The 19,546-nt window shown below is 42.8% G+C and overlaps 1 protein-coding gene across 1 annotated transcript in view; it reads left to right on the forward strand.

Moving 5' to 3' along the window:
- The window catches only part of LOC126427171 (cation-dependent mannose-6-phosphate receptor-like), a 133,585-nt gene that overhangs the window by 107,839 nt on the left and 6,200 nt on the right, over positions 1 to 19,546 (forward strand). The window contains exon 5 of the mRNA XM_050089398.1: positions 9,086 to 9,334. Within this exon, the coding sequence (XP_049945355.1) occupies positions 9,086 to 9,334 (249 nt within the window). The remainder of the gene's footprint in view (positions 1 to 9,085; positions 9,335 to 19,546) is intronic.

Consider the following 19,546-nt stretch of genomic DNA (forward strand, 5'->3'; position numbering starts at 1 on the left):
ACTACCTTCTTCACATCTCAACTCATCTATTGACGACACTACATGTCTAAGTATTCTTAACTGCACTCTATTCTTTCTTTTGTTCTCTCTTTTCTTAAAACTCAAACTCCAGCTAGATTACCAATTCAAAACTCTACTGTTTCTACTGTCCTTTTCTATTAATTTATTTTCTGCACCTGTACCCCATCTTTCTATTTGTCATTGTATTATTATAGTTACGTCAAATACTATTTAGTACTTGGTTGCTTGTCCTCTCTCCCCTCCATATGTATACCTCACATCTCCTAAATGATTTGAACAATCAGAATGAAATTTTGACAAATGATAATACACAACTAGGAGAGTATTTTGCCAGAAGGTTAATACACAGAACTTCCTTATCTACAATGATACAACTGAAGCTACAGTTTTTATTTATCTATTTATTTATTTTCTATTCAGTACTGCAATTTCTAAACAGTCATTCACTTCTTAGTATGAAAATGAATGTGAAATTCCTTCTTGTGTGTTACTGCAAACTGACACAGTGAGGTTTCCAGTAACATATTGACCTCTCTGATCACCTATTGCGTGTTTAATAAGACACACTATTTCAAGATGGTGTGACAATAGCTATTCCAAGGTGAGTTTGTGAAATTTATACTGTGTTTTGGCAAAAAAGCAAAATTTAACATGACAATTAGGTAAACATATGTGTTACTCAAAACTTGTGAGTAGTGACACCTCTCTGAAGAAAAATAGGTTAACAATTGAAATTAAAATTGTTGTGTCTAGGAATCATACCTACTCAGTTCACTAGACAAACAATCAAACAACTCGTATTAATAAGCCTTATTACAATAAGAAAATTACAAATACTTAACTTTGATAAATCCGTTGTAAGCAGTGCGCGGCGTACAAAATAATCAGTCTTCAGAATAGGCAAACAAAAGTCTGTGCTATGTAGAGTTTACTAATGAAGTGGTTAACACTGGAGCTGCTATTGAAGTAGGCCATCACCAGTCGGGCGCGGCGCTTGTATCCACTTCACGAAGAGGCCGCTGCTGTCACATTGTTGTCCTGGAAGGAGGTAGGTCAGTATGCTATTAGCCGACCTCTTCTCACGGCGTCCTCTTTACTGTTGTTCCCGACTGGCGTTCTAGCGCTTGACTTTGCACCATAACAAAAATAAGTCACCAAGTATGTTGCAGTGTAAGAGGAATCCCGTAACCCAATGTATCTTCAATAGTGAACAGCTGGGACTGAAATGTACTAAAGGGTTTTCTTCCTACACATCAGTCATACACTGTGTGATGAAAAGTATCCGGTCTGCAGCTCGCAGTCTCACGGTCGCGCTCTCGCTTCCCGAGCACGGAGTCCCGGGATCGATTCCCAGCTGGGGTGAGGATTTTCGCCTGCCTCGAGATGACTGGGTGTTTGTGTTGTCCTCAACATTTCATCATCATTCATGAAAGTGGCGAGACTGGACTGAGCAGAGGCTGGGAAGTTGCATGGATGCTGATAAACACACAGTTGAGTGCCCCACAAACCAAACATCATTATCCTCATTCTCATCATCATCATCATCATCATCATCAAAAGTATCTGGACACCCCCAAAAATATACGTTTTTCATATTAGGTGCTGCCACCTACTGCCAGATACACCATATCAGCAACCTCAGTAGTCATCATACATCATGGGAGAGCAAAATGGGGCACTCTGACAAACTCACAGACTTCGGACGTCCTCAGGTGATTGGGTATCACTTGTATCATATCTCTGCACCCGAGGTTTCCACTCTCCTAAACATCCCTAGGTCCACTGTTTGTGATAGTGAAGTGGAAATGTAAAGGAACACAAGTGGAAATGTGAAGGGACACGTACAGCACAAAAACATACAGGCCGACCTCATCTGGTGACCGACAGAGACCGCCGACAGTTGAAGATGGTCGTAATGTGTAATAGGGAGACACCTATCCAGACCATCACACAGGAATTCCAAACTGCAGGATCCATTGCAAGTACTATGACAGTTAGGTGGGAGGTGAGATAACTTGGATTTCACGGTCAAGTGGCTGCCCATAAGCCACACATCGTGCCAGTAAATGACAAACGACGCCTTGCTCGCTGCAAGGAGCGTTAACATTGCACAACTGAACAGTGGAAAAATGTTGTGTGGAGTGACAAATTACGGTACATAATGTGGTGATCTGATGGTAGGGTGTGGGTATGGCAAATGCCCGGTGAATGTCATCTGCCAGCGTGTGTAGTGCCAACAGTAAAATTCGATGGCAATGGTGTTATGGTGTAGTCTTGTTTTTCATGGAGGGGGGCTTGCACCCCTTGTTGTTTTGCATGGCAGTATCACAGCACAGGCCTACTTTCAGGTTTTAAGCACCTTCTTTCTTCCCACTGTTGAAGAGCAATTCGATGATGGCGATTGCATCTTTCAACACGATCGAGTACCTGTTCCTCTGCTGTCTCTGACAGAATTACAATGTCATTGGCGAATTTCAAAGTTTTTATTTCTTCTCCATGGATTTTAATACCTACTCCGAAGTTACTCACACCTGTCTTCTCCATGGATTTTAATACCTACTCCGAAATTTTCTTTTGTTTCCTTTACTGCTTGCTCAGTATACAGATTGAATAACATTGGGGATAGGCTACAACCCTGTCTCACTCCCTTCCCAACCACTGCTTCCCTTTCATGCCCCTCGACTCTTATAACTGCCATCGGGTCAGTATTGCCTCACATGTTCCAATATTTCTACGGAATCCAAACTGATCTTCCCCGAGGTCAGCTTCTACTAGTTTTTCCATTCATCTGTAAAGAATTCGTCATAGTATTTTGCAGCCGTGGCTTATTAAACTGATAGTTCGGTAATTTTCACATCTGTCAACACCTGCTTTCTTTGGGATTGGAATTATTATATTCTTCTCGAAGTCCGATGGAATTTCGCCTGTCTCATACATCTTGCTCATTATCGTTTTTCCATACAGTTATTAAAACACGACAGAGAGACATAACAGAGTCTTCTGTCATCAATACAATATTCTCCTTCACTACTTCCAACAGCCTCTCAACAATGGGGCAACTTTTTGATTCCGCGACTGTAGAAAATGCATGGTTTTAAGGTGAAGAACTTGTCGAACTGTGTTTGGAGCGCATTTTTGACCGAAAAGGAAGTTACTTGAAGATTGTTCGATAGAGAGCAAAAAAGGTGAAATATCTGAGGGTACAAATGCAGCTGAATAAGGTGGGTGTGGAACGATTTCGCAACCAAGCAGTGTTTTTTTGTCAGTCTAGCAGAATGGGGGCCGGTGTTATCGTGGAGTAGAATCACTTCGTGCTGGCTTCCTGGTTGTTGTTCTCGAACTGCATCTGGAAGACATCTCAGTTGTTGTTGGTTGCAACTTGGGGAATCATTTGCAGTACACCATACTGGATGTGTAACATTATCTTTTGTGGAAGGATACAGGTCTTTGTATGGGAAGTTGCTACTTTGTTTGGGCTCAGCCATTCTTTTCTTTTCCTTACATTAGCATAAAGATACTATTTCGCGTCATCAGTAATGACACGGGATTGGAATGGTCGGTGTTGCTCGTGAGCCATTTGATGACGAGCAATCAGAGGTGCACACACATGGACAACTGCTGATTTTTGTGATTTTGGCTCAGAGCATGAGGTACGTGTACACCAGATTTTTAAACCATCCCCGTTGCATGCAAATGTTGCACAATGGTGGAATGATCGTACTTCATCACATTTGCCAGTTCTCGGAGTGCACTGACGTGCATCATTGTGGATTAATGTGTTTAAACAATCTTCACCAATCCGTGAAGGTCTTCCCAAATACGGAGAGTCGCTAATGTCAGAACTATCCTTAAATGAGAAAACCATTGTCTTGCTGTTCTCCATCTAGTGGCATTGTCCCCATACACGGTGGAAATGTTTCTGGCTGCCTCTGCTGTTGTCACCTCTCTGTTTAACTCGAACAGAAGAACGTGTCAGAAATGTTCTGATTTCTCCACATGGCACTCCAGTTTCTAGCCCCTGCAGATCCACTCATTGTCTCGAAATGACAATATGTAAACTCAAGAAGTAACACTGAACTACAAATAAGAAATGACAAACAATAAATAAACCCATAGCAACCAGAATACCAACAAGCAAAACAAAAGTGCTGTGAACTTGTGTACACACTTAATGATGATAATTATTATTATTATTCTCGTGTCAGAAATATACAGGTACATGTACATACATTTTACACATTTATGATTAAATTACTTTTCATCAAAACTTGGCCAGTTCCAGTGCATTTTGTGTTGCTCGTTGAAGATAATGTGTACAGGAGACTGGGTACAATTGACACCGAAGCATGTGCCGGACTGTCTGTTGTTCTCCACACTCACACTGAATATTATTTGCATCAGTGTATCCCCATTTAGCCAGGTTAAGTTTTGGTCTTCCAACTCTGGATCTCTGTCTGTTCAGGGACTTCCAAGTTGTCCATTCCCTGTCATGGCCTGGAGGTAAAGCTTCAACAACTCTTTTCCAACCAGGGGGAAGGTAGGTCATAGCCCTTCATAGTTGTAACCTAGCTTTTACAGCAGTGGAACTAAGTTCCTTTGATGTCATAAGGAAACTCTTTCTCGACTTCAGTCGTTGTGGATGCGGTTTGTGCTCGTACAGAGGATAAGTGATTTTCCTGTTCCACTGCCTTTCTTTCCTTGTTCGCAACTCTCTCTCTTTGAACTGGTGGTGCTGCTATTCCTGCAAGTTGGTAAAACCGTTCGACTGGAGTGTGTTTCGAGCAACCTGTTATAATTCTGCAGGTTTCGTTGAGAGCTACATCCACCTGCTTGGCACGAGTTGAATTATACCAAACAGGACAGGCATTCTCTGCCGCAGAATAGCATAGTGCCATTGCAAATGTTTGGATTGTTTCAGATTCACTATCTCACCGTGATCCGGTCAGTTTCCAAAGGAGATTGTTCCTGGTGGAGACTTTCAACTTGCATTTCTTGCAGTGCTTTTTGAAAGTGAGAGATCTGTCAAGTGTCACTCCTAGGTATTTTGGAGTCTCACAGTGTTCCAGTTTGACCCCCGACCGTACTATTTTCAACTTGTGAGTGGCTTCCGTGTTTCTCAAATGAAAACACACACTTGGGTCTTTGAAGGGTTTGTTTTAAGCTGGTTTGTGTTGAAGTATCTGGATAGATCTTAGAGGGCATTCGTGAGGTTGTTCTACACCGATTCAAAATCTGTGCTCTGGGTGGCTAAAGCGAAGTCGTCAGCGTAGAAGCAGCTCCCCGTGTTTGGAGCTATAGTTCGGTCGTTCGTGTATATATTAAACAGAATTGGAGCCAAAACACTTCGTTGCGGGAGGCCATTCTTCTGTAGTCTCCGTCGCCTACGCCGTCCCGGAAAGTCGACAGAGAACCTGCAATTTTGCAGAAGGAAGGCGATGAGTCTGGTTAGACCTAAATCTTTGGTCAGATTGTAGACCTCGACTAGTAGTAGCTGGTGATTGATCGTATCGTATGCTGCTGATATATACCTGCACCCTTTTCAGGGCCACAGTTAACAATTATGTCTATTAACATATATACTTAATGATAATAATAACAGTGATAATGATAATAGTAATTAGAAATGTAATTTTAACAATGAAGCTTTTTGAAAAGTATTATTATACAAAAAAAAGACAAAATCTGAAGAATAATCTACAATGAACACCGCTCGCAATGCAGGTGCAATCCACATATGGATTTCACACTGATAGATGTGTCAGGGTATATACAACCCTGGAGATCAGGGAAAAACCCGGGAATTTTTCCATCGGGGAGAAAACCTGGAAAAACCCGTGAATTGTTTAGAATTCCGGGAATTTTTCATTGTTTTAGTTTTAGTGATTTTGACTGGTAAGAATCAATACTCTAACAGAGGATATTACTGTATCCCGCTACTGCAGAATAATACTGCAGCAACAAAACATGAACGGGAGAGAAAAAAATGAAAATAAAACTTAAGTTGCAAAGGAAATGCCCTGTATTCAACAACAAAACAGTGCTCATACAAGCGTCTGCCAACAGTAAAGTGTGTCAAAGGCATTAGGAACACTATGGAATGCTTTATAGCAACAAATTGCCTCCGATGAGCGTGACTTGACAACTGTTTAAATTAGATTCGTTTGAGCAGTTGCGGGCGGGCTCTTGCGCATGCACGGTTGAGTCACGTATGAGTAGTACCTTCTCCCGCTTCTGCTTACGGAAGTGTGGCTGGGCGCCACTACTTAATATTGCTCCGGTTCGGAAATTTCGTAGGTCCGGGGCTGATGCACAGAGCAGTCCGAGTTGTGGTGGGGAGGTGGGTCTTCTCCACGTGACCTGTGTTTACGTTCATTGATTTTGTTGTTTCCTCTACGTTTATTGCTCTCACGTTAAATGATAACAAAACGGATTTTTGTGACCGGGTGCTATCAAATGAATTAAAATACGTTCGCATAATTACGGCAGGATAAAATATGTTAAAAGTTTCAGATTTTATTTCCATCTTTGACAGTCAAGCATTAATCGCCTTACAGAACAATGAAGTTATTTTTGCTGGTTTGCTAAAGAGATTTGCCTTTTATTAATCCTTTCTACTGAGGCAGTCAATTTATTTGAAACGAAGTGTTTAATTTAGTTTCAACTGTTCGCTGCATTTCAAGTGCACGTATGGCATTATGCTATAATAAAGAACCAAATGTGAGTACTGGTACTCCAAGAAAATTTACATGCGGATGTGCATTTTAAGCCGAATTTTATGCACTTTAGTATGGTTCGCGAAATCCCGACGCTCTTGAAGTATCCTTTGAAGTCTTGTTTCTTTTATGACAAGATATTTTAATGTTTTACACGTACGAACGAACATACGGGCTTCGTGCGTCATCGTAGCTGCGCAAGCGCGGTGACGCCAGTTAGCTGGCGCTTTCTTGCAACTGCTGAAAGGAACCTATTTCTAACAGGTCGCGGGAAAATATTGCGAATGGTGGTTTGAAAAGCATTACATTCACAGCAGATTTCCTTTTACGCAAGATGAATTATGTGCTGTAACACGCACAAAAAAGATCAACATTATATGTGGAAGCTTAGCTTCTCTTCCAACTTATTAATCTTAGAGACCAATATTATATGTGAATGCTATGTATATCAATTTAAGCCATTAACTTTTCTTATTTGTGTATTCACGCTACTTAAGAGTGATCTTGCTATTGGCTGACTACATCACGTCTCCTACTGCTGTCATAAGCTGGCGAGATCACGTGAATGAGCTATGACGCTTACAAAAGCGCATTGCAATCTCAGTTTCAATGCTTTGGAAAGTGACGTACATTATTTGGTGGAGCGCATCAAAGGTCTTTCAAAACGTGTCCCCCCCCCCCCCCCCCCCCCCTCCCCGAGTTTCGTTTTCTAAAGTGCCTGGAAATTCTACTCCGGTATATAAAACCATAAACATTCAAAGGATTGATGAGTTTTACAGTGGTGAGGAAGAGTATACTGTCACTTAAAAAAGAAAAAGTATGTTTTCACCCGGGAGAAAGTGTATTTTTAACCAGGAAATCTGGGAAAAATCCGGGAATTTTTTTTCCTTCTCCACCCATACACCCTCCGGGCATCTACATGGACAAGGAAAAATAATTCCTGGATTTTACCCGGATTTCCCGGTTGAAAATAAACTTTCTCCCCGGTGAAAATACACTTTTCCGTGTTAAGTGACAGTATACTTTTTCTCGGCACTTATCAATCCTGTTATGGTTTATGGTTTTATACACCGGCGTAAAAAAACACGTTTTGGAAAGATCTTTGATGTGCAGCAACATATACACTGCGTATTTCCGTGTTACGAAGGTATAAATTCAAATTCCACCAAACACCGCATATTACTTTCCGAAGCATTAAAATTGAGATTGCGACGCGCTTTTGTAAGCCAGTCACAGCTCGTGTCTCCTGATCTCGCCAGCTGATGACAGCATTTGACACGTGATGTAGTCAGCCAATAGCAAGATCACTCTTTAGTAGCGCGAACACACAAATAAGAAAAATTAATGGCTTAAATTAATGTACAATTGTTGCTACAAGGAAAGCAAAGCTATGATATATAATATTGGTCTCTAAGATTAATGAGCTGCAAGAGAAACTATGCTTCCACATATATTGTTGATCTTTTTTGCGCGTCGTACATCACATTACTGTGCCAGTAAAATTTTTTAATAACAACGTAAATGTCTGATCGTCTGGGCTCGAAACTCTTCATATGGTCGTCCTCAAAGAGTTGAGTTTTAAATGAGAGTCAAACGCTCTGTGATTTAAGAAATTCGTCGTACACTCTCTCACATAGTTTATCTTACATAAAAGGAAATTTTCTTTGAAAGTAACGCTTTTCAAAGCAATATTCGCAATATTTTTCCGGTACCTATTAGAAAGGTACGTTTCAGCAGTTGCCAGAGAGCACCAGATAATAGGCGTCACTGCACTTGCGCAGTTACGATGACGCAGGAAGCCCGCATGTTCGTACGTGTGAAACATTAAAAAATCTTGCATTAAAACGATTCTAATGTAAAAAACTGTCATGTCACACTCATTGGAGGCAATTTGTTGTTAAGAAGCACTGCACAGTCTTCCTGAAGCCTGTGACACACTTTGCTGTTGGCAGACGTTTGTATGAACACTGTGTTTTGTTGGTGCATTTCCTTTGTGACTTAAGTTTTATTTTCGTTTTTTTCTCTCGTTCATGTTTTGTTGCTGCAGTATTATTCTGCAGAAGTGGGATACAGTAAAATTTTTTGTTAGAGTATTGGTTCTTACCAGTCAAAATCACAAAAATTTAACTGAAAACTAAAACAATGAAAAATTCCCAGAATTCAAAAAGATTCCCAGGTTTTTCCCGGTTTTCTCCCGGATGAAAAAATTCCCGGGTTTTTCCCATATCTCCCAGTTGTCCTGGGTCGTAGACACCCCGACCCTGTGTGTGTACTGGGTCTAAATTTCGTGTAAGTTAATTGGCTCACTACAGTGTCCCCTCCTGATCCCCATCCTCGTTCAATATTTGCAGAAGTTCGAGCTGATTTCGGCAGCGGCGTGCCCGACGTACCGGCCCGCCATGTCGCCGGCGGATTTTGCCGCGGGAGCTGCCGCCGACGGCGGACTGTCGACGGGGTCGGTGCTGTGCATCCTGTTGTTCGTGTTCCTAGGGGTGTACTTTGTGGGCGGAGCACTCGCTCTTCGACTGCTGCGGGGTGCCACTGGCCGGGAGATGGTGCCCAACATCGAGTTCTGGTCAGCTCTGCCCGAGCTCGTCAAGGTATGGCACTCTGCTTTCGTCTGCTGTTGAAATCTATTATTGTTGTGGTCTTCAGTCTAAAGCAGGCTCGTCCAAACTGTGCCCCTGATGCGCTAGCGCCCGCAATCAGCCAGCGCCCCGGGCGAATTCGTTTGTTGTCGCAGTGGCCGAGCCGTGTCGCTCAGCTGGCCGTGCAGACCACCCGCCCGACCGACCGCCGCGCCACTCGACCTTATACCATTATAAGACACAACCAGGGGTTTGGATATTTTTCTAGCCGTGGAAAACGTGTTAGAGTCAATCGGTTTAAAATGGGAACGCCTGACCAGTATAACAACGGATGGAGCCCCTGCACTACGAGGGATACGCACTGGATTCCTGGGTTATGTCAGGTCAAAAATGGCTAAAGTTGGCTGTTCCTTATTCGCGGCAGTCCATTGTCTGATAATACCAGGAGGCACTTTTGTGCAAAGATTGTCAACATAATAAATGTTATGGACACAGTTCTTTGAACGGTTAATTATCTTCGATCGCATGGACTCACACATCACCAATTTAAAGAATTTCTGGTTGATCAGCTCGTGGTCTCGCGGTAGCGTTCTCGCTTCCCGAGCACAGGGTCCCGGGTTCGATTCCCAGCAGGGTCAGGGATTTTTCCTGCCTCGAGATGACTGGGTGTCGTTGTGTCGTCTTCATCGTCATCATTCATCCCCATTACGGCCGGAGAAAGGCAATGGCAAACCACCTCCACTAGGGTGGCGAGTTCCGCGTCGCTCCCCTACGCTCTGTAAAGAAGTATGGGACTCATCATCATCATCATCATCATCATCGAATCGGAATACCCGGATATCCCCTACCACACCGAATTAAGATGGCTGAGCAGAGGAAAGGTGCTTCATCGGTTTTTCTCCTTGAGGGGTGAAATAAATACCTTTTTGAAATGAAAGGACGTCCAGAAGAATTACTTTGTGATCCTAAGTGGGTGGCGAATTTGGCTTTTTTGAGTGACCTCACTGGTCATTTAAATACTTTGATTTTCGCGTTGGAGTGAAATGTTCACTCTGTTGCTGATTTAGTGCAGACGATTCAAGCACTTAAAAAAAAAATGCACAAGAAAAATTGTGGACACTTTCCTGCACTAGACAGCGTTAAAGAAGATGCGGATTTTTCAGATTATGTCAAAATCATTTGCGAATTACAAGAACGGTTTGAAAACAAATTTTTGGAGATAATTGACCGTCAACCGGCCTTATATATATTTGTTCGCCCGTTTTCCCTTCGGGTAGAGGACGTCTCACAAGTGCTTCAACTAGAGCTGATGGACCTGCAGTGCAACATCCGCCTGAAGAACCGCTTTCTTAGTGTAAAACTTGGGATGACTTTTACAGATGTCTTCCACGAGAGAAATACCCTCTTTTGCACAAGCACAAGGCCAAATTTCTCTCAATGTTTGGTTCTACATTTATTTGTGAGCGCTTTTTCTCTCTTTTAAAGCTTGCTAAAACCAAGAAGCATTCATTACTTGGCGATAAAAATTTGATTAATTCTTTGAGGTTAGCAGTCTCACGGAATATTGTACCAAGCCTAGACAAAATAGTTTCCTCGAAAAAGAGAAACGTGTAAAATGGTAATTGTCTTCTTTAACAATGCTGACTGTAAGAATTAAAGGGCTTTATAACCTTAATTCTATTTTTAATAAGTTTTCAAACTTGGTCAGTTAAAATTATTACGTACAAAACAGCAAACTAAGGATCCGATTTCTAAACTCTGAAAAGAGATACAAAAAGCTATAGCACGAAGTATAACAAAAAATATTTACTTGTAACTACTATCAGTAAGAATGAGACTCTATATCCCTTACATAAAAGTATTTTTAAAATAGAATAATTTGTTTACGTGTGATCAGACCATGGTACAGTACAACTCACTCTGCAGCTATCTCTCTCTCTCTCTCTCTCTCTCTCTCTCTCTCTCCCCCTCTCTCTCTCTCTCTCTCTCTCTCTCCCTCTCTCTCTCCCCACCCCCCTCCCCCCCCCTCCCCCGATGCCAACACTAGCGACACACGGTCGTGTACGGGGCGCTAAACTACACTGCCTTGCACCCGCGGGCCGCAGTTCTCCGTGCTAATCGATCCTGTGCAAGCCTCTTCACCTCTGTATAAATCCTGCAACCGACATCCACTCGGATCTATTTACTGTACTCGAGCTTTCGTCCCCCTCTACAACTTTTATCCTCCAAACTTCATTCAGTTACCGAATCGATGATTGCTTGTGTCCTATCGACCGATTCCTTCTTTTGGTCAAGTTTTCCATATATTTAAGTTCTGTCTTATATGATTCAGTGTCTCCTCATTCTTCTTGTCAAAACTGTGTATTGTCCACATCCACATCTGTGCAAGACTACACTCTTTGCAAAAACCATCAGAAAAGACTGTACTTAAATCTGTATTCAGTATTAACAAATCTATCTTCTTCAGAAACGTTTTTCTTGCCGTAGCCAGTCTACATTTTATATCCTCTTTACTTCGGCCGTTGTGTAATTTGCTGTCCAAATATAGTAGCAAAACTCTTAGTTTCCATTAGCATCACCTGATTAATCTGACTAAATTCTATTATCATTGTTTTGCTTTTATTGGTGTTCATCTTATATCGCACCGAGCGAGGTGGCGCAGTGGCTAGCACACTGGACTCGCATTCGGGAGGACGACAGTTCGATCCCACGTCCGGCCATCCTGATTTAGGTTTTCCGTAATTTCCCTAAATCGCTCCAGGCAAATGCCGGGACGGTTCCTTTGAAAAGACCCGGCTGACTTCCTTCCCCGTCCTTCCCTAATCTGATGAGACCGATGACCGGCTGTTTGGTCTCCTCTCCATAAAACTACCCAACCCAAAACTACAAACCTTCTCCAGACAATGCCCGTTATTTTGCAAATAACAGTGTATAAATCAGGTCATTACTTGCTGTGATCAGACATTCCAAACACATGGACAAACATTCATTTTTGTTTAGAGAAAAACTGGTAGCTTAATATTTACCTGATTATGACTGTACTGTTGAAGTAAATGTTTACCTCTGTATGTAAATAGTGAATCCTATTCACAGTACATTACTGCTTGTCTTGGAACTTGTATGAACACTGTTATGTGCCATGTTGCTAACAGAAGTTTGAAGTCTCTGAATGTGGATATTCAGATGATTTGTAGAAAGATTGGCAAATGAGATATGTTTCTAAATTTATTTTTAGGCAGTAGGGATTCCCATTTCTTGCGCATGTTACATGGGATGGGAGTTTAAATAACTAGTTCTTTTCCCCTCCCCTCCTTGTCTCCCCCCGCCCCCCAAACCTCCTGACCTAGCAGCCCTTTCCTGTTCCCACCATGTCCCTAAACACTGCTGCAAGCAGCACCACACCCTCCCTCACCCGTACCCTCCTACCCCTACCCCTACCCCTACCCCTACCCCTACCCCTCCCCGGCCCGGCCTCCTCAACCCCACCACCTAGACTGCTTCTCCTATGATGCACTGTCATACTGCAATGGTAACAGCGGTTGCTGCCAGATCACCAAAAAGTAAGTGCTGTGGGCCTTAGCTAGTGCCCGGATTGGATGCCGTCCGGGTCTGCTGAGCGTTGTCGGCAATCGGGGTGCACTCAGTCTTTGTGGGGTCAGTTGAGGAGCTACTCAACTGAGAAGTAGTGGCTACGCTTATGAAAGCTAACGGCCAGGAGAACGGTGTGCTGAACCCGTGACACTCCATATCTGCATCGAGAATGAAATGGCGGTTAGTCAGTACCGGCGGGCCTCCTGAGACGTTTGGGTGGAGGAAGAGATGAGGCACCATTGCCTGTTTTGGCCGAAAGCTCAAATGTATACCATTCTTTTTGTGGTGCCTGTCTGCAACTCAACATCAGCGTCTCATCTACAAGGTCAGTATCAATCTATCTGTTTCATAATATTGTCACTATTTGTATATTTTGTTGATAAAAAAAGTGAATTTAGAATAAACTCGGCAATTCGCTGCCACAATACAAGAAATAGAAATAATGTTCCCGTAGACGTCACGTGCCAATGTTAACACCACGACATTGCCAACTACAACTGAAACGGGCATGTGGCCGTCAGCCCTGGACGTTGAGACAATGGCAGAGCGTTTGACATGATGAGACAGCACAAATCAGTCATCTTTGAGGGGAACAGCTCCTCGACGTTTGTACCGTGCGACGGAGAGAAGCTGGCGGCACCCTCATTATGCCTCGGGGGAATATTCGTACTGACATCCGTGTATCCGATGGAGCTCAGCACCGTGACAGTCGAGGAGTATCGTACACGGGCTGCAGACCGTGCACACCCCTTATGACGATCACGTTTCCTGATGATGGTGGCATTTTTTGACACAATAACGCACCGTGTCTCGAGGCATGGCGTGTGATGGACTGATTCACGGAACACAGTGGTGAATTTCAATTGACGTGCTGGGGCCCCAGTTCACCTGATCTGAGCCTTATCACACACATCTGGGATGTTTTTGAAATTGAATTTTTGAATTGTGAGGCAGGTCCATCTGATTAGATTGAAACTACCTTCACATTTTCAGGTATAGTTGACAGTACCTTGCTAATGTAAGCAATTGCAGCACTCGAGCCATGGCTTTATCCAGAGCACTATGTGACTTATACAGTGAGAAACTTGTTTTACTAGGTTGCTGATCTTGTATCTTAGTTGCCTATGTTTTCTAACTCTCTCCCTATTTTTAGCTCTTCTTTCTTCTAATAACAGTCCTTGTTTATGGTGATTCAACTGTAGAAACTTTCGTTTCTGCTTCTGCTGGCTTTTTCGAGCTTCTTCCAGATACTTCTTAAATTATTCATGTTTTCCTTCTCTCTCTATAACTTTTCCCTGTCTTTCTGTTGCTGGTAGGGCATCCTCGTCTTCCAATCTTAAAATAAAACAACTGTGACTCAGATTACGTGACTCAGATTACACATTTAATTTTCTGTTATTACAATGTGGGTTGAAATTGAGAAGCCGGCCGGTGTGGCCGTGCGGTCCTAGGCGCTTCAGTCTGGAACTGCATGACCGCTATGGTTGCAGGTTCGAATCCTGCCTCGGCCATGGATGTGTGTGATGTCCTTAGGTTAGTTAGGTTAAGTCCCATAGTGCTCAGAGCCATTTGAACCATTTTTGAAATTGAGAAATTTTTAGTAGTGATATTAGTTATACAGTCACATTAAGAAGTAAATTACTGAACAAGATAAAGTTATCTCTAATATCTCTCTTGGTACAAAAACTTAATTACATCAATGTGACTCATGTTACATGAAAATTCGTACTGTTGTATTATATTATTTAGCTCAACCTATAATTTGCCTGCTTCAGTTTCATACTCTTTGTGCAGTTCATTAGGGTATGTAACAGTAATATAAATAATTCTATGCTAATTCTTACCTGCGAATTAGGTGAAATGAAGGTCCAAAATCTCCAATATTTCACTCTCTCATCACATGAAAAACATATGGCGTTATATAAAGGCTACAAATTATGGAGGGAAAGCAATAATGGGCCACAAACCATTGTTGATATACAGTAAAAAGTCCAGCATTTTCAAAAAATATAAATAAAGTACCAAATCATAAACTTTTAAATATTGTAAGTGTGTCCTGCTGTATATGGAATACTCCTTCACATTTGTCAGCTTTACCCACTTGCAACTAAATTGTGACATTCCAACCTAACTAGACCTCAGGTTATGCTACAGATCACTGTCACCACAATCTACATCCTACCTTTGAGACAAAACCATTAATAATATTTCAGCATAGAAGGTTCAGACGTGCTGTCCAGGGTGTTTTAAAACTCGATGGGAAGACTTCGGGAATGGAATCCTCGTACAAGAAGAAGAAAGAATGTCCAGTAAACATGGGCTCATCTCCAATACTGTGAAGCAAATCTCTCGTATGGCAAGCTCTTTGCTTTCCATATTTTCGGAGGAGGTAATATGGACAATAACAAGAAAAAAAATTATTAGGAAACATATGCTGTAAAATGAATACCTTAAGAACTACGAGCACTTGTTCACTGTAGAAGATAAGTGTTCCACAGTAGTGAAGATAAACAACTGCTTGTAATTCTTAAGGTATACATTTTAGAGCCATGTTTACTTCACAATTTTTTTCTTGTTTTGGTCCATACCACTGCCTCCCAGAATATGGAAAGCAAAGAGCTTACAGTAGAAGACATATGTTTCACAGTATTGAAGATGAAAAGGTGCTTGTAACTCTTCAAGGTATTCACTTTTGAGCCCACATGTACCGGACTTTTTTTCTTCTCATTATACGAGGAATCCATTTCAGAAGCTTTGCCTACCAAGTTTTGGAACACCCTGTATATATACACTGCCTGACAAAAACAGTGAAACGCCCAGAACACACGGTCAGATGCCTGTATAACTTGTGCATGTACACAATATCATCAGATATGTAAAAGATTAAAGTTGCAGTTGTCTGTGACAGGTAGAACAGCCACCAGGGTGCACTGGTGTTCTTCATGTTTAGTTGTTTTTACCAGGTCCAGTAGGGTATAAAGGGGCACGAATAGCATCACATGGTGAGTGATTCCTGGGAAGGAAACATGTACTTGTGTGAGACAGCATTATCAGCATGTGACAAAGCTCGAAAGGGGCCTCACTGTGGATATCCGTTCAGCTGGCTGGTCGAATCGTGCATTCAGATGTGACAGTGGCTCGATATCGGACTAGATGGGAATGTGGAGGCGAGCGTACTTGTCAGCAAGGTTTCTTTCGATAGTATCTGAACACCACTACTGAGGATCACTGCATTGTGAACTGAGGACAGGTAATGGACTCCCTGCAGTATTCTGTGTCACCCCACACCATTAGTCTGAGATGAGCAGCAGCCAGACTAGGGAATTATTGCCTCACATGTAGGCTACCATTACAATGATGACGGTGTACGAAGTGGTGCTGTGACTGGGAAGCACACACGGACTGATGTCGAGTGACGTGACATTGCGATCGGTGACGAATGGCAATTCTGCGCTACCCTGGATGACTGTAGTCAGTGAGTATGTCAGTGACATTGGGAGAGATCCCATTCTTCCAGTGTTTCGGAGAGGCACAGAGGTGTTTCTGCCAGTATCACGTCGTGTATCGTGGGTGGTAGTGACCGAGGGAACTCTGTAAGCACGACGGTACGTCTCGTGTCCTCGCAAGTTAAATCCTGTGCGACAGTACCGTGGTACCGTTTGTCGATGGGAAAACTCTCGTCCACACGTGAGGATATCGTTTTGCCATCAGTGGCTCTACACATGTACAAAGACCACAGTAAGGTGAATTATTATTGATGAACTGTCTGCCTGACAATGAACTGTTCCTGGGACCGGCGACATCCCGAGTTCTGTCTCCGGTAGAACACGTGTGACACCGGCTCGGACGTCAGCTCCGCCCCGATGCGAGTATCCGGGATGTCGAGAACCGTTTAGGAGAGTTGTGAGCCAGCTTACATTGCGAGAGGATACGACAGTTTTACGACACCCTTCCCGACCAAATTGGTGTGTGAATTTCTGCCAGATGGGATGAAAGTTATACTTGTAAGTGGGTTGGTACTGCCAAGTGGTTGTTTGTAAATTTGACTATATTTTGTAGTCATTGAAATAACATCACATTCCCTTTCGACCTGATAAGTTTTATTTTGTTTCCTCCTCCTGTTCTGAGTGTTTCATACTTTATATTATTAGGTTGCTGCATAAATTCATAGCATTTTTGTTTGCAGCTTGGTATTCCGGTTCCTACGGGTTTGTTTGTCGATTCTCATCTTTTATTTGTAGCTATCTGAGTTTACATATTGTCATTTTGAGGTAGCTACTGAAGCTGTGGATGCTAGAAAATGTGCTGCCAAGTGTAAAAATTCAAATATTTGTGACATATCTTCGTGTTCGAGTTTAGTACAGGGGTGACAGTGGTGAAGGCAGCTAGAGACATTTGCGCTGTGCACGGGGATAATGCTATTGGACTGGACACGGCAAGAAATTGATTTTCGCATTTTAAGGAGATCGTTTGGCACCAGTGGCTCTCCAGATTTAGAAATACCTCGGAGGTTTGATGAAGACCATTTAAAAATCATTAATCCATTTCAGTGTACTAAAAGCATTAATCTACAGTTATCCACGTCAGTGTACTCGAGAACTTGCAAGTGTGACGAACTGCGATCACTCCACCGTCGTGCGACATTTGCACACAGTGGGGAAAGTTTCAGACATCAGGTGCACAGGTACCACACGCTCTGAGCCAAAATCACAAAAATTAACAGGCGTCTTTATGTGCATCTCTGCTTGCTCATCATCAGTTTCTTGTGAACAACACCGAGCATTCCCTTCCTGTGCGATTACTGGTGACGAGAAATGGTGCCTTCGTGCTAACGTAAGGAAAAGAGAGGGATGGTTGAGCCAAACAAAGACCTGTGTGAATCTACAAAAGATAATGTTACACATTTGGTGGAACACTGATAGTGTGATGTACTGCGGATTGCATCCCCAAAGTGTAACCGTCACTGCTGACATTTATTATCGAGAGCTGAGACATCTTGCAAACACAGGCAGAGAACAACAACCGGGAAGACAGCACGAAGAGATGCTACACCACAAATAATGCTCGTCCGCATTCTACTAGACGTACAAAAAACGCTGTGCAGGAGTTGAGTTGGGAAGTCATTCTGCACCTACCTTACTCACGTGATATCGTGGCCTCACATTTTCTTCTTTACCATTCTCTGTTGAACAGCCTTCGAGGAATATGTGACTGTAGGCTTTCCGGGCGTAAACTATTGATGAAGGTTTCTCGGGTCTTCTGGCGAAGATGGGTAGTATGACACTTCCCGAAACATCGTGAGATATCGACGCTACCACCCGGCTGGAGACCCGAGAAACCTCCGTCGGCCTTCCAGGAACTTCTTTTCCAGGCGAAAATGTGCTCCTAACGTGGCTCGAAGAGTTCTTCCCTGAAAACCGAGTGATTTCTAGTCGAGAAATTGAAAAGTGAACCCAGCATTGGCAGACTATTGTAAATGGTGGAGGAGAATATATTATTGATGACTAAAGTCTCTGTTATGTGCATTTGTCGTGCTTATTAAACGTATGGAAAAATGCTATGAACTCGTGCGTCAAGATAATTACATCTACATCGATACTCTGCAGGCCACCGTACTGTGTGTGGTGGATGGTACCTCGTACCACTACTTGTCATTTCCCCTCCTCTTCCACTCTGAAATAGAGCAAGAGTAAAACGAATGTCTGTATGCCTCCGTATGAGCCTCAAATTTCTCGTATCTTATCTCCGTGGCCCTTATGCGCCATATACGTCGGTGGCAGTAGAATCGTTGGCCGGCAGTTAGCTTCGAACGCCGGTTGTCTAAATTTTCTCAATAGGGTTTCTCGAAAAGAATGTCACCTTCACTTTCGGGATTCCCATTTGAGTTCCTGAAGCACCTCCGTAACACGTACTTGTTTCTTGAACCTACCGGTAACAAATCTAGCAGCCTGCCTCTCAGTTGCTTTGATGTCTTCCTTCAATGCAACCGTACAGAACCCAAACACTCGAGCACTACTCAAGAATAGGTCATACCAGTGTCCTATATGCGGTGTCCTTTACAGGTGTACCACTCATTCCTAAAATTCTCCCAATAAATCGAAGCTGACAATTTGCGTTTCCTACCACAGTTCTCACATGCTCATTCCACCTCGTATTGCTCTCCACTCTCCAGCATTACGCCCAGATATTTGACGGTGTGGAGCAGGACACAGGGAAAACATGTATAAAAAATAAAGATGCTGTGACTTACCAAACGAGAAAGCTTTGGTAGATAGACACAATAAAAAACACAAACACACACACAAACAAATTTCAAGCTTTCGCAACCCAAGGTTCCTTCATCAGGAAAGAGGGAAGGAAAGGGAAAGACGAAAGGATGTGGATTTTAAGGGAGAGGGTAAGGAGTCATTCCAATCCCTGGATTGGAAAGACTTACCTTAGGGGGAAAAAAGGACAGGTATACACACACACACACACACACACACACACACACACACACACACACACACATATCCATCCGCACCTATACAGACACAGGCAAACATATGTAAAGGCAAAGAGGTTGGGCAGAGATGTCAGTCGAGGCGGAAGTACAGGGGCAAAGATGTTGTCCAATGAAAAGTGAGGTACGAG

Source organism: Schistocerca serialis, chromosome 11 (assembly GCF_023864345.2).
Source record: "Schistocerca serialis cubense isolate TAMUIC-IGC-003099 chromosome 11, iqSchSeri2.2, whole genome shotgun sequence".
NCBI lineage: Eukaryota > Metazoa > Arthropoda > Insecta > Orthoptera > Acrididae > Schistocerca > Schistocerca serialis.